Source organism: Triturus cristatus, chromosome 8, assembly GCF_964204655.1.
Source record: "Triturus cristatus chromosome 8, aTriCri1.1, whole genome shotgun sequence".
NCBI lineage: Eukaryota > Metazoa > Chordata > Amphibia > Caudata > Salamandridae > Triturus > Triturus cristatus.
The window spans coordinates 1,054,730,844-1,054,746,118 of record NC_140591.1 but is presented as its reverse complement, the minus strand read 5'-3'; the positions used below and the strand labels follow the sequence as shown (position 1 = coordinate 1,054,746,118).

At 40.4% G+C, this 15,275-nt stretch overlaps 1 protein-coding gene across 1 annotated transcript in view; it reads right to left on the bottom strand.

Annotated features, from left to right (window-relative positions):
- Positions 1–15,275, bottom strand: part of IL1RL1 (interleukin 1 receptor like 1) — a 506,285-nt gene that overhangs the window by 399,061 nt on the left and 91,949 nt on the right. The window contains exons 3-4 of the mRNA XM_085620499.1: positions 14,900–15,080; positions 6,321–6,483 (exon numbers count right to left, since the gene is read on the bottom strand). Of these exons, the coding sequence (XP_085476625.1) occupies positions 6,321–6,483; positions 14,900–15,080 (344 nt within the window). The remainder of the gene's footprint in view (positions 1–6,320; positions 6,484–14,899; positions 15,081–15,275) is intronic.

The window sequence follows — 15,275 nt, the reverse complement described above, 5'->3', positions numbered from 1 at the left end:
CACGAGTGAATTCACCAAGGGCTGAACAGGTGAATGAAGTGACCATTCAGGAAAAATCGAAAGAAGAAGAAACGATTTCGAATAAAGAAAGTAGGAGAACAAGGAAACCTAACCAGAAGTATAAGTCACCAGAATGGACGTATGTAGCTCTGCCTGAAAAAGGAGAAGAGGCAGATAGTCAAGGAAATCCAGAGGAGACTGTACTGAAATTGGTTGAAGAAGAGGAAGAATTAGAAATCCTGAGAGTTCTCTTGTCCGACATTGGAGAAGAAGAAGCGGAAGTTCAGGAAATTCTGTATCCGGATTACGAGAAGAAGACAAAAGATGACGAAATGCCAAACTGAATAGATCCAGGAAGCGGTTGATGCAGAAATAATAAACTAAGTAAACGTAGAAACTGGTAGAACCACGTAGGTCCTTAGAAGCCTTGGGTTATAAGCTAGTTGTGAAGTAGAAGAGGCCAAGTCAAAAGACACAGTCCGTTGTAGCAAAGATGGCTAACATAGATAGTAGCAAAGGTAGATGTACATTCATGAAAAGATGGTGTAAAATGTGTTGTTGTTGTACAGGATTACTAATGCTTCTATGGAGCATACTTGCTCTTTTGATTTCTTTTAAGGATGCTATAGACACACTAGAAGGACATGGTGAAAACATAACTAATATAGGGAAGATTCAAAAGGTAGTTCCGACTAGAATAGATAATAATTATTTACATAAAGATAGGTCTATAACTGATTTTTCTAATAATGTGTTTTCAAAATAATTGTACGAATATTTAAAGACAATGGATGTAAGGGACTGCTATGTATGTATGCAGTTACCTGCCTCTGTTTCAGAAGGAGTGACTTATCATCACCTTCCAGCAACACATCTAATAACATGTAGTGTAATAGCTAGTTTATTTTATCAGATGGGAAAATTAGAATATTATTTTTCAGATGTAGATAACATTTTTGCGCAAGTACCTGCTAATATCAAACTAAACAAGGTAAAACCTGCTAAGGTATTAGGTGATTTTTTCTTAGAAACTAAAGAATTAACATTAGAATCTATATTTAAAAACAATTTGACTTGCAGTTTGAAGAAAGAGGAAAAGACATTCTTAGACATGGTCGAGAAAAGGAGACTGAAAATGCAAAGAAAGGCATCTGAAGGAAAAGTGGAGAAAACAGTCTGGGATGTAGAGATGGAAAAACATTTCAAGGGTGAAACTAATCCAACTCTAGCTTTAGATTGGCCCCAGAAAGGGAAATTGTGTATTAGAAGAAATCAAACTGCATATGATAATTACTTTTTATGTAACAGTGAGTGCCATGATACATACCGAATCATGGGTGGATGGGGATTTAAAGGTGGAAGACATCCAGTTTTCCCTGGACTATATTTTATCTGTGGGAACAGGGCATATTATCGTTTGCCAGACCATTGGTATGGTACATGTTACGTAGGCCTGGTTTTTCCAAAAATCTTTCACATGGATAGAGGAGAAGATGGTGTACATAGCTTAGGTAATCAATTAGTACGTAGTAAGAGAGAAACTTGGGCAGAAATAGTGGGTGGCATTTTTGGAGCATTGATACCAGCAGTGGGAATATCTCTGAATGCAAACAAAATTAGAAAGTTATCAACAGTAGTGGATCGCTTGTCAACAAGCACCGCTGGAGGATTCTTATTGGTAAACACTGAAATGGTTGCCATGCGTGCTATGGTGATGCAAAATCGACTTGCCCTTGATATATTATTGGCAAAAGAGGGTGGAGTCTGTGGAATGCTGAAAGTTCAACATTGTTGTACTTACATTCCTGATGAAAGTAAAGATCTGAAAATTTATATTAAAAATATTACAGAACTGCATGATGAAATTGCACCACTGGAGGTTGAAGGAGTTTGGGAAAGGGTTGGAAAGAAGATATCAGCTATTAAAAATCTCTTAGTTAAGTTAGTTAGTACCTTTTATTGGTAAAATATTGTTTCCATTAACATGTGTGATTTTCATAATATTAGTGTTAAGATTAGGATGTATGTGTTGTAAAAATAAGAAAACTAAGACAATATCAAAAAGAGAAAATCTGAGGAGACAAGACAAGGAACAGGAGAGGGAATTTGAAGAGATAGAATTGGAAGAAAGGAAGGAGAGTATGTATAAAACAGCAAAAAGAGAATAATTAGGGGAAACTGAATTATGAACAAGAGCAAGAACACATTTTGAAACATTTCCGTAAAAGAGAAAACAACATTTTTTTGCATGTTTATATTAATTCAATTAACTGATTAATTGGTTTGCAGTGAATATTTATCAACCTTACTATATATGAATTATATGTGGGATTTGCATTTGCATGGCCTATTTAATACGGAAACTGAAACATGTACGCATACTAATAATAGACAATTAGAATATTGCATGGTATATGTTGCTTTTGTGATGTATTTGTGATTTGTGCTTTATTAAGTAAGTGTAAATCGCATGAGTGTTGCTTTCGGCTAGATAAATACATACACATATGGGTATTAGCGAGGGAATAACATTTTATTAGCCATTTTTATGTATTAATTACGTTTTGTGTTTCTTTTGCTTAAGTTGTCCATTCTGGCCTATCGCAAAATGGCCGACTCGTGTACCTGACTTGACTGACAATGCTCCATGAGGTTCTGGGTGAGGTGCGCCTGCGCTAACGCCAACAACAGTGGCCTCGTCATTACCCTAACCAGACTGTACCCACCAAGGTCAAGTGGGAAGCAAGCCAGTTTTCCAAAAGAACAATAAGATGCCTCTTAAAACCGGAACAAGCAAGACTGATCTAAGAGACATTATTCCATGAGAACCCTGTCAGACGATCTTTGGTTGTCCAATCAGGAGTGGCGAAAAACAATATTTGTTACAATATTATGTTGATTTTCCTATCAAAATCGATAGAATAGTGAGGGTAGAGAGAGCTTCTGATTTACCTGACGTTATGCTGATGGAGAGGATGGTGACACTGCAGGACTGCTGTTTCCCTGAATCTTTGACGAACTGAATGATGCCCAATTTCCTGATGAGTTGGGTTGTTTATTTATGTAAAATGTATTAATGCGTAGTAAAGGAGAATTTGAGAGATAATCCAAACCAGCGACTAGCAGATCCATTGCCAACCTATGAGAGGAATACCAAAGGTGGAATTTAGGGACAAATGAGTTGAAGAAGGTTAGGTGGATTTATTGCTCATTAGGGTCAGAGGTATTTCCTTTCAAGTCAGCGTATGGAACAATCACCTCCCGGAAAATACAGATCGATGGTGAGTAAATGTTGGTGTTATGGGCCACACCAGCGAATGTATTGATTGAGTGTGTTTGTGAGATCTTTGGTCTGTGACGGAGGGAGGGATTTTGTATTCCACCCTGCATCACTATCATGTATATTGGTCCCAAGATGGCTGCCAGCAATTCCAGGATGAAGTGCTGACAGCCAATCAGATCTCATGATGAGATGTGTTGTTAAACTCTGCCCAGATATTGAACATTTTTCTTTTTCTAATTTCTCATGAACTACTGAACGGATTTACACCATTTAACAAAAAGGGATTTTCCTGAACCAAGGGCTACCTTTTCGCCAAATTTGGTGTAATTCCGTTCAGCAGTTCGTGCTGTAGCCGTGTCTAAAGTTTCCTATGGGAGTTAACATGGAGAAAACACGTTTTGGGACCCCCCTTTTTTCTCAGCCACCACTTGCCGAATCACCCTGAAACTTTTAAGATAGGAGCTGACCGGAGCGCCCCACGAGTTTTGAAAATTTGGCGAAGATTTGTCAACCGACGCCAAAGTTATTGGGAAAAGAATGTTATGATAGCCCACCAGGTACCTCCAATAAGCGCCACAGAACTGCGTTGCAGAGTGTTGTAAAAAGGGGCATGGTCTATGCACACCTCTCTGCAACGCAGCTCCCTGGCACATACTGGAGGTACCCGGGGGCTAGTTTGCCAGTTTGCCCTCAGGGACCCTCAGGATTGAAGAGGAATTAATTCACCAACTTATAACTCGCCACAGGGTGTGTTTGCACACATGTCACCTCAGGCCCTGCACACTTCCTTCACCACTGTGCAAACACGCCCCCTGACAAGTTGTAAGTTGGGGAATTAATTCCCCTTCAATACTGTGGGTCCCTGGGGGATTCAAGGGGACATAATCTCCCAACTTACACACACATATATTTCCATATGTGGCATTCCCGCTTGCAGACCAGGGATGCCCAGTTTGCACACTGACGCCTCACCCCAACTAGGACACCAACACCACTCCCAAAGGGGAAGATGTCCCATGGGATCAGCTCATCCTTCGTAAATGAGGGCCAATTCTTTGAGATCACAATTAGGTCACGATCCATTGATACATACCTCTCAGACTTTTAAATAGAAAACGGATGCCTCTTTTACACCAACTCCTATTTACACACCAGCATGGGTTGCACCAGCCCTTTTTCGGCCTGGAAGACTTTTCTAAGTCTTAAAAGGTGTGGTTGTACATTGTTCAAAGCCCATCTGAGGTTGCAAACCATATGCTTTTTCAAAAGGGTTTTGTACAACTGGTCTGGCTGCTTTGTTAAATTGGTAACACTTTTGTAGGTTGAATTATTCCCCAGACCATGATTGGTGAATCTCTAGTGTTAGATTAGTCACTTCTTCCACCTCCACAAAAGTAATGTCGGCCTGGTATTTATTTGGAAATTGTGTCATAATCCATACATTAATGTTTAAAAATTGTCCTTGCTGCTCCATAATAGTTTGACATATTTCACGTTGTCTAGCTTTGGTTTTCAAGGCCACAAACATGCTTGCTGTGTCACCAAGCTCATAGTATATATGTTTGTCACGTTGCACCCCTCTTTCTGGCTGTTTAGTTAGGATAGCCTTAAACTTGCTTTTGTATTTCTCAAGGGCTCAATATGCCTTTAGCCATTTGGAGGACTTCAAAGTATTTTTCATTGTCTCTTGATTAACCTTAATCTACCTTGTATTTAATATATGCACTTTAGCAATGCTCCGCACTGTGTGTAGCGGGATCTTGTTATGAGTGTTTTAAACAATAGTACAATAGTAGTGGCAAATCATTTATATAAGGTCTTTATCATCTTTTGCCAGGGATCAAATAAAGGGTATCAAAAACTCAATGATTCAGCAACAGGGGACACACACTGTCGCAAGAAGTAGCTAAGAGTGTTAAAGCTCTTGAAAAGCACTTAAAATACATTGTTGATAATCTCATTGTCAATGAAAATAGATCAAGGGGAAAATACAAATGCTTCCTAGTTATTAACCCCAGTATGCCCAACAAAGATCCCGGTGGAATGCCTGTTATCACTCTTTAAAGGAATCCTGCAGATTATTAACATCTCTGAGCTGCTCCTGGAAACCACAGGATTCACTCTCCCTTTCAAATTACCAAAGACCCAACCTGACTCATTAATGAAGGTCTATGTCTTTTGGAAATGAGAACAGATTTTGTTAGGAGTGTGGTTGTGCCACTTTTTCATAAATATGGCCCTAAATGGCTAATGCAGGAAAGTGCCATTTTCAAAATTGTAATTCAAAATCTGACTTTATCAGAAAACAGGACTTTTCTTTACAATTCCAAAGACACCAAACATAAATTGGTGCCTATTCCCATTTGGAAGATAGCCCTTTTAAATATTTTTCACTAGTAGGACATGTAAAACTTAATAGTAGACATCCTACTTTTTTGATACATTACAACCTACTGTATGGGCTGTTTAGGGCCTACCCTAGGTGTGATTTATATGTATTAAAACTGAAGGTGTAGGCCTGGCAAAAAGTTATTTTGTCATGTCGAATTGGCAGGTTTAAAACTGCATATACAGGCTGTAATGGCAGACCTGAGAGAGGTTTTGCACGACTTATTAAGTGTGTGACACAACAAGTGCTGCAGGCCCACTAGTAATGTTTCATTTACAGTCCCTGGGTACATATAGTACCATTTTACTAGGGATATATAAGTACATTAAGCACGCCAATTAGGGATAAGCCAATGTTACCATATTTTCAGGAGTGAGCCCCCAAACTTTAGCAATGTTAAAGTACAGAGAGTCCTAAGGCCAACAAAAATAAGAACAGAAAAATAAGGAGGAGTAAGGCAAAACTTTCGGGGGAAGACCACCCTAAGGCTGACTGGTCTAACAAGAGTTTTTTTTAATTGCATGATCTCTCACACTCATGAGCAACTACTCAGAGGTTTGTACATAATGTTGCATGGAAAAGGAATGGTTGAGTGAGAAGGAAACATAAAAGTAAATATCTGGGCAGCTTTTGATCTACAATATTTACCTTCAACCTGCAGATGTCTGGACTGTGTTACATTGAATTCTCTTCCGTCATTGTCATGTGTAAATTGACAAGTATAGATGTCCTCGTCCTCCTTGGTGAGTTCTTTCACAAAAAGTGCTTTCCCTTCCATGAAATATTTGTGCCCGTGTATAGGATGGCAGTCCTGGAAGACAAAAGAGTCATTGTTTTCTGCTTTCAGGATTTTGTGTTGCTTCCTTTGGATTTCATCAATGCTTAAATTGTAAATAAATAAATAAAGGCAAGAGTCTAAAGTTTTTCTTCGGCATCTCCAGGTGGTACGGCCAAATCCCAGGGATGCCTTATACCAAACTTGTCTTTCAATTTATGCCTCTTTCTTCCACCCTACATTTCCTGTCTCTTTATCTCAATTATGAAGGTTGTTTTTCATCCCCGCTTTTCTCCATTTGTCACTATTTTCCTGCCTTTCTCTTTCATTCTTTTCTGTCTTTCTCACTCTTGCTCTATGTGGTAAAAGAGCAATGATGACAAATTTGTCCTGATCTTATTCGATGAATACTGGCACTCACAACCTCCAACCATGGGTTCACATTGAGCACAGCACATCTTACATTCTTTGTAGATGATCTACATCAGCTCTCACATACATATCAGCTCTCTATAGCCCTCATATGACCTGGAGAAGTGTTTATGAAGGGATACCACCACTCTTGGACCAAAATAATGGGGTCTGCAAACTCCAGCCCTGATAACTCCAAGATCAGAGACATCAGGCCTGCAGCCTTGCATGGAGGCTGAGGATGGTGTAATGATGTCATCCAGAATTAGAGATTCTGGCACTGCAGAACATCCGTACCTAAATATGTAGAAGTCATAATGAGGCCCTATTTACTGTAGTGAAGCTATTATCCAAGTTGCTCTAACTGCCTAACTGTGGTGAAGAAACAGTTTCTGATGCCTTGGTCATTTATATAGCAAAATAGACAGGTGTTTTACACTTGTAGTAAAGTAAGTGTTTATCATATCTCAAATAGTGCTGCATATTGAATATTGCATCACATATTACAATCTCCATTGGTTTAAGGAGGGATTTGGCAGAAAGATCACAGTATGAATAAAACAAGTACATTCAAAGGCCCAAAACGGATATATATACTTGCACGTATGCTGGCTGCACACAGAGAGAGGGACTGAGTAAGGCACCTGCTTAAAAAGATGGCACTACCTGTGCTATCCAGTGGAGAGACCTACTGTGTTGTTGCCACGACAGCAGGTCATTTCGTCGTTCATACTTTTGTTCAAGATTCCTGGTGTCCAGTAAGTAAACTTAATATTGCACATTATGATGTCAGTCAGTCAGTCATAATAACTTCATTTCACCACTACATATGGCATAAAAAGTATTCTGGAACAATCAATCAATTACATTTTTAAATCATTAAAAAAATACCATGACACATACAAAGATATTAAAATTGTACAAAAGATAAAATGAATCTCTCCAATAAGATTCATTTACATTACTCCTCTCTCTGTGGGCATGCGTTCCTCCATATAAAATTAATTTCCTTCTTAAGGCAGACAGAAAAAAAGAGTCTACACAGTAGCAGACAAAAGGGTGTGACAAAAGATGAAGATGATACAGCGCTGGACGACATTGACTATGATGTCATTTTCTTTTAAGTCAGGCAATAATAAAATGATCCGGTAGCAGCATGCTATTGCTACTTTGGCAGTCATTGATTCCCGGTGCTTGCTGTTTCCCATTCTCAAATTAACCTTTAGAAAAGCGTACATCTTTCTACAGTACCCGTAGTAGATAGATAACATTTATTTTAAAATATTGACAATTATTGATTTATTATATATTAAAACACAAATAAGATAATAAAAGCAGCATGCTTAAAAACTTAAAATTGTTGATTCATTTAGTGAAAAAGTAAATAAGTTAAAATAAGCAAGTAAACCACGCTTCGGAACAATTCATCATTGCACAGCCTCCAATTTTCAGAATGTTTTTACATTGTTGGTCAAGTGGAACAGCCTATTATGTTTGGATCAGGTATAACTATTAGAGGGTCGTTGGCTAGATAAATAGGACCAACTATTATAAGGGCCTCATTTATGAGAAGTGTTGCATCGCTGCGTGAAAGCAGCAATGTGACACTTCTCAGTGTGCCCTCCTTGCGACATATTTACTGTATGAAGCATCATGTCGCAAGGAATGACAGAAGAATCTGTTGGCGTAAAAGTGGCGCATTGCTGGAGTTGTGTCAGAACCATGATGCAGCTCCAGAAATGTTCCTTTCACAGGGGGCTTGCCTCATGTGAAAGGGCCTGTGTCACCCTTATGTCTGCCATGAGGCAGGACTATGGTTTTGATGCATTGGCATCTTAGAAGTCGCGCAGCAAAATCTCATAGATTTCACTGGGCCACTCCTACAATCCTTTCTTACATACATTATACCTGACACAGGTATAATGTAGCACAGGGGTTTATGAAGTGACACATCTGCCTAGATGCTTCACTTCATAAATATGGTGCAACATGGCACATTATTTACGTTGCATCACTAAAAGATTTTAAAAATCAATAAATGGTCATTTGAAGTTAAAAACAACACAATGGAACATTAATCATTGTATTGAATTCATTTAGGAGTGCTAAGTGGGGACTTTTATCTTGTTTGAGGTAACACAAATCATATACTGTGTTTCTTACACCCCTGATTGGAGGCCTGCACCCACTGACACCCTACATCAGTTAAATTGGTATACAACAGAAATACCACACTGCTACCAACAGAGTGCCACAAATCATTCACTCGACTTTATATAGTTTGTCATCTGGCATTCGGAGAATGCAATTTCAATTATATTCACACCGGAGACAACTCATTCATGAAAATTTAATTTGCTTAGCTGTGCATCCTAGATGAAGATCGGACATCTAAAGCACGTGAAACACGTTTCAATCTATTGTTCTGCCAGGATAGTGATACACATTTTTCTGGTAGTTGTTTAAAGAGTGTAGGTTAGTTTTCTTAATCATTCCACTGCCTCCGTTTTGTCTGTTTTTGTCTGATTATATTTGTGAACAATACCAAGTTTTCAGTTGTGATACAACCTTCAACAGACCTACTGTCATTGTATGTCTGGGTATGATAAGATGGCAGCAGATTGTGGGTGAAGCAGGTATTGCTGTGAAAAGCCTAAGGTTTATGCTAATGGGAGATAGTGATAGCCCTCTACTGGGAATACAAGTTTTGCAACAGAAAGTCATAACTTAGGAAAACAAGGGTGGGATGACCTGTGAATTCGAGAATATCAGATGTTTAGGTCTCTGTGGGTTTCCTGTATATTTTGTGGAGGAGAAGTGGGAATAGAAGGGCTGTAGGGTGTGGCATTTCTTACCATGCAAAGAGCCTCATTTAGTTTTTGAAAGGAACCGATAATCCTCAATTTGTTTAAGCAAACTCCAAACACACCAGTCATTTTTCTTCTCACAATACTGCAACTGTGGTGAAGAAAATTCAGCTAGTGGATTATTCGCCACGTTTTCCTCCCTCTTGAAGCTGGACGGTTTCAGTTCCCTTCATAAAGCAAATATGGTCCTAAGCCTTCTCTTTCTCATTCTAGAGCTTAACATTGAGGTCTGTCATTCTTAACACAAAAAAGTTGGTTCCTTTGGTTGTATGTATTTATGCATGGGGTATTAATATCTACTACTTCTGCTCTCTGCTGATGAAGTACTAAACCCAGAAACACATGTCTCGAGATAACAGCACTATCTGCATTACCTTTAGTGAAAAACTGCAGCAATTTTGAAGTAAGCGAACTTCATGTACCAGAATGCAATGGGGTGAACTGTGCATGCGATGAGAGGCAGTGTGCTCCATCCCCCCTTGTGTTTAAAAAGCTCCCTTGAGCAAAGGAGCTGACGAGCTCACCTGGGATGCACCTGTGTGACTGTGGAGTGGTGCTGTGACCTGTGAAGACTTGGGAAGCATTTCAGCAACCCCCGGTTACTTTCTCTGCTCTCTACTACTTCTGCTCTCTACTGGTGAAGGGCTAAACCCAGAAACACACATCTAGAGGTAACAGCACTACCTGTACCAACTTTGGTGAAAAACTACAGCAACTTTGAAGTAAGAGAACTTCATGTACTAGAATGCAATGGGGTGAACCGTGCTGGGACTAGATACAGTGTGCTCCCTCATCACTTGTGATGCAGTTGCCTGTAGGTACTTATGGTTATGGCCTAGTTTCCCTAGGAAAATGTTTTTTTGTTTTGCAAATAACTTTGACACACTGTGACAAATCTTCACAAACTCTACAAAATTACTACAATTCTCAGTGAAGCGGCTGTTTTGAAATAATCAAGAGAGGGCCAAGCAAAAAGGGGGGGTCCAAAAAATATTTTTCCCGATGCAATTTCTCATAGGTATTTTGAATAGGGCTACTGCCCGAACTGCTGGACGGAATTACACCAAATTTGGCCGCAAACAAGCTCTTAGTCCAGAAAGAGCCAGGTCCCAGGGGCTTATTAATATATAATATGGGGAGCTGGAACACGTGGCCCTCCTTCCCATGGCCAATCTTGGCCCCAGGGACTGCCATATCCCCAGGGCAGGCTGATTGTTATGTTTAGTGGCGGGGGCTGTGTAGCTCCCATCTGAAGGCTCTGAAGAGCCCCAGGGACCAACAACTCCTCGGGGCTTCATTAAGAAACTGGAGGTTGGCTGCGCAGACCCCCCTCAATTGCCCTTGTAGGCCCAGAGGACCATCACCTCTCTGTAGCCACAAATACAATTTAAAGGGAAGGAGGCCATGCACCCCCTGGGCCGTTTTCACCCCCAGGGACCACCACCTCCCCAGGGCTGGCCCTAATATAACAAATGAGTAGGGCACTCAGCCCCACTCTTGGATTCATTAATGGCCCTGGGAACTGCCACCCTCAGGGCAGGCCCCCTATGTCTTGGGGTGCCTACAGAAGGTCACTCTCCAATACAGCCACTCACAAACCCACTCAGTTAACCAAACACCCACTCAAACAGCCACTCACCCATACAACTATTCATAGAGCCACTTACTCACCCATACAGCTACTCACAAGCCCACTTATTCACCCAAAGAACCACTCACACACCCACTCACAGACCCTTTACAGCCACTCAGATCAGACAGCCACGAACACACAGACATGCAGATTCACACAACCACTCACATCATTTATGTTAGAAATAGTATCACTCATTAGCAGTACAGAAGGAATAGCAATTTAGCTTATGTAGTAGCTTATTATATATATTTAACTCTAGGAAACGTTTACGGAACACTTACACTCACTGGATGATGTCATTAGGGATGTCGTCAGTGATGTCACTGACCATGTCATGAATGATGTAGCATGTGAGGTCATATAAGCAGTGTATTGTGGGTGCGTACGGTATAGTTATCTCAGGTATCTTTAACTGCTTTAATTTCACTGGTTTTGTACGAGTTAAATGTGAGCCTAAATTTAGCATCCCTAAATATGTGAGTGTGTGTGTGTGTGGTTGTGTGTGTGTATAAGTCTTGTTAAGGTATGTAGATGTGGAGGAAAGAACAGTAATTTGTCAATGTAAGTATATGTAGATAACAATAGATATATTATTCTAAGCTACCATATATATCATCATGGTATAAAAAAGATAAAGAAGGTATATCAATGGATAGAGGTAGCCAATATTCTGCAGTTTATAGTTTTGTACATGAATATTTGTGCCCTCAGTATTCTGACATCCAACCTTCGTGACAGTGGAGGCCTGGAGTAGTAGGACTGGATTGGAAGAAAGAAGCTGGAATAGAATGTATTTTAGGTTTAACAGACTTCAGAGGTAAGCTCTATAATGAGAAAGAGACAAGGCAGGAATTTACTATTGTTGTAACAGATCTATTTTATTTTATAGCAGTCAATAAAAAATGTTTGCATCTTAAAGTTCTATACTATCTTATAATTTATGTTCATCCATGTATGAGTGGTTGTTTTTGTTAATATGGTAAGTATTTGACATTACTGTGATCTCTGTGTCTAACACTTATTTATAGATGAAGTTGCTCCCATTCAACAGATACTCATTTAGTGCCCTCCCTATCTTAAACCAATCCTCTTGGAAAATATGCAAACGTTCACCCTCTGTTGTACCTGGCCTTCTCTGCAAGGTCTCCCCCAAACGTTTTGCCTTCCTCCTCCTATTTTTGCTGAATTCATTTTTGCTGACCTTAGCACTCTGTGCACTTTATCACTCCTAACCAGTGCTAAAGTGCTTGTGCTCTCTCCTCTAAACATGGTAACATTAGCTTATACACAACTGGCTTATTTAATAAACTTGTAAGTCCCTACTAAAATGGCACTGCAAGTGCCCAGGGCCTGGAAATTAAATGCTACAAGTGGGTCTGCAGCACTGATGGCACCGCCCTCTTAAATAGTTATTTTAAACATATTTCAGACCTGCAAATGCAGTCTGTGTGCACAGTTTTTAACTGCCATGTCAGCCTGACAAAACAAACCTTTTGCCAGGTCCGAAAATTCCCTTTTTATACATATAAGTCAACCCTAGGGTAGGCTCTGGACAGCCCAGCGTGCAGTGTACAGTGTATTTAAAAGGTATCTTTACGTTTTACAAAACTCAAGGTAGTGAGAAACTCTTTAATTCTTTTTTCACTACTGCAAGGCCTAACTCTCCCATAGGATAGCATTGGAGTTACCTAATTGTATTTCATAAGTGTAATTACCAAATGGGAACAGGTGACCCCTTCATGTTCGATATGTCTGAAATGAATTCAAAATCCTTACTTATAATGATGTTGGGTTATAAATTGCTATTATGAAAATGGCACTTTTAGAAAGTTGAAATGTTCCTACCTTGGCCATTTAGGGCACGTAGACTGTCTCTGGTCACATGACTGGGTATAGCTGACAGTTGAGCTTTGTGTATTCCTCCTAGACAGACCCACACAATAGGGAGCTTAGGTGTGCCTGGATGGGCCATAACTGGCAAGATGCGAGTGAAGAGCTGAGCACAGCCCCACTTACACCTGAATAGTCTGTGTACTGCCTCTACACAATGGGGTGCATACTCTCATGTAGTCAGTCAGGAAACAGGGCAGTGGAGGCAGGATGCCTGGGATCTTTAAAGTGAAATCTCTAAAAGCTTCTGCCCCACTTCAAAGGCACAACTGGGTATAAATACTTGACCTCAGAGACCACCACTTCAGTACACATCTGGACCTGTGAATACTCTGCCAAGAAGAAGGACTGATGTGATGCTGAAGGACTGCCACTCTGCTGTATTCCTGCTTTGCTGAGCTGTGCTGGCCTGCTGCCTCTTGCACGCATGAGAAAGATGGGGCCTGCATCTCTGGAATCCAGAACCCAGAGTGACTCCACGGGCTAGCTGGCTGGCCTCCCAATCTGAATCCTCAGGGACATAACAAGCTTCCAACAAATTTGCATCTGCACCTAGCCTTTGACTTCTGAGTGTCTACCCTGCCAAGTAATTCACCCCAGTCCAGGACCTTTGGAAGTGGGTTTCACAAGCCTATGTTGATCCAGTGGAACTGATGCATCTCCTTTTCTGAGCAACGCAACCTTGAGCAGAACCAACACATCCCAGCAGCTGGGTGGATTGGACCTGTTGAAAAGACTGCATCACAACTGCAACTTGCCTTCAGAAACCACCACTGTGCGATGCATCTTTGGTACAGGCCCTCGAATCTCTCATCAACAGCAGCCTCGATGATGATGCCAGACTGTGCATCACAGCCTCGCAGCTCATCAGATCTGATGCATCGCCCCGATTGCACGCTGCATCCTCAATGTCTGAATTCACATTGCAAACCTCATCGACAGCATGCTCAACAACACTGCAGCCTCACCGCATCTTGAAACACACATCGCTTGGGCTACGAAAACACATCTTCGATGCAGATTCACTCAATGCTCCACAAACTTGGATTGAATGTATTTTTGTTCAGCGGGTCTCACTGAATCCCTGTAGCTGACCCGCACTCCATCGTGGTTGGCCTGAACATATGACTTTGTCCCAGTATGACGCAAAGATATATCCATAGTTGCTGCTTTCGCCTCTGAGTGATATTTTCTCTAAAAACTTTAAAATGTAATATCTCTGGTTCTTCTAATTTGACTTCTGTCATTTTGGTATTGTTTTATTTATTAAGACCTATTCTATTGTTCTAACTCTGCAGTGGGCCCCTTTTGTGGTGTGTTTTCAATGTGTTGCACAAATACTTTAACCATTGCCTCTGAGTTAAGCCTGACTGCTCTGTGCCAACCTACCCGAGGGTTGAGCACAAGTTACTTTTGAGTTTACTTGTGAATTCACATTGAGAAGAATTGTGGTTGCTGCTTGAGAAGGGCTTCATCCCAGAGACCATCCCTTGTTTGGATCTTTACTTGATCATTAATTGAAATATTTAATTTCAGTGGCTTATCAAATTTATTTGTCTGTATTTGTTGGCTGTGCAAAAGGTAAACAATTATGGCTGTAATGCTAAAGGTACAAGCAAATAAATATAGCGTTTCTTTTTTTGCTTACTTTGTACCACTTGATAGGTCCTTTAACTCTGTAGTTTCCGGCGATGATGCAGGTAATTTCAGCAGTAGCTTTGCTCTCTACTCTAGCACGGTATAGCATCTCTTCGTTGTAACAACGTCCCATAGAGAAGTCATGTATATACAACTGATATCCCTGCCGCCATAGCTCAGAAGTGCTGTTCCTAATAAAGAATATGAAAAATACAAGTCAGTTACATTAGAGCTAATGGATATTGTTATACAGATTTGTGAAACAGGAGCTATGCGAAAAAGGCAGCACAAGCGACTAGACAAAAATGGCAACTCTAGAATATAGACAGTGGCCTTGCTATTTTTAGTCCAAAAGGTGCAGCGATACCCAGCCCCGGGAACTGAGT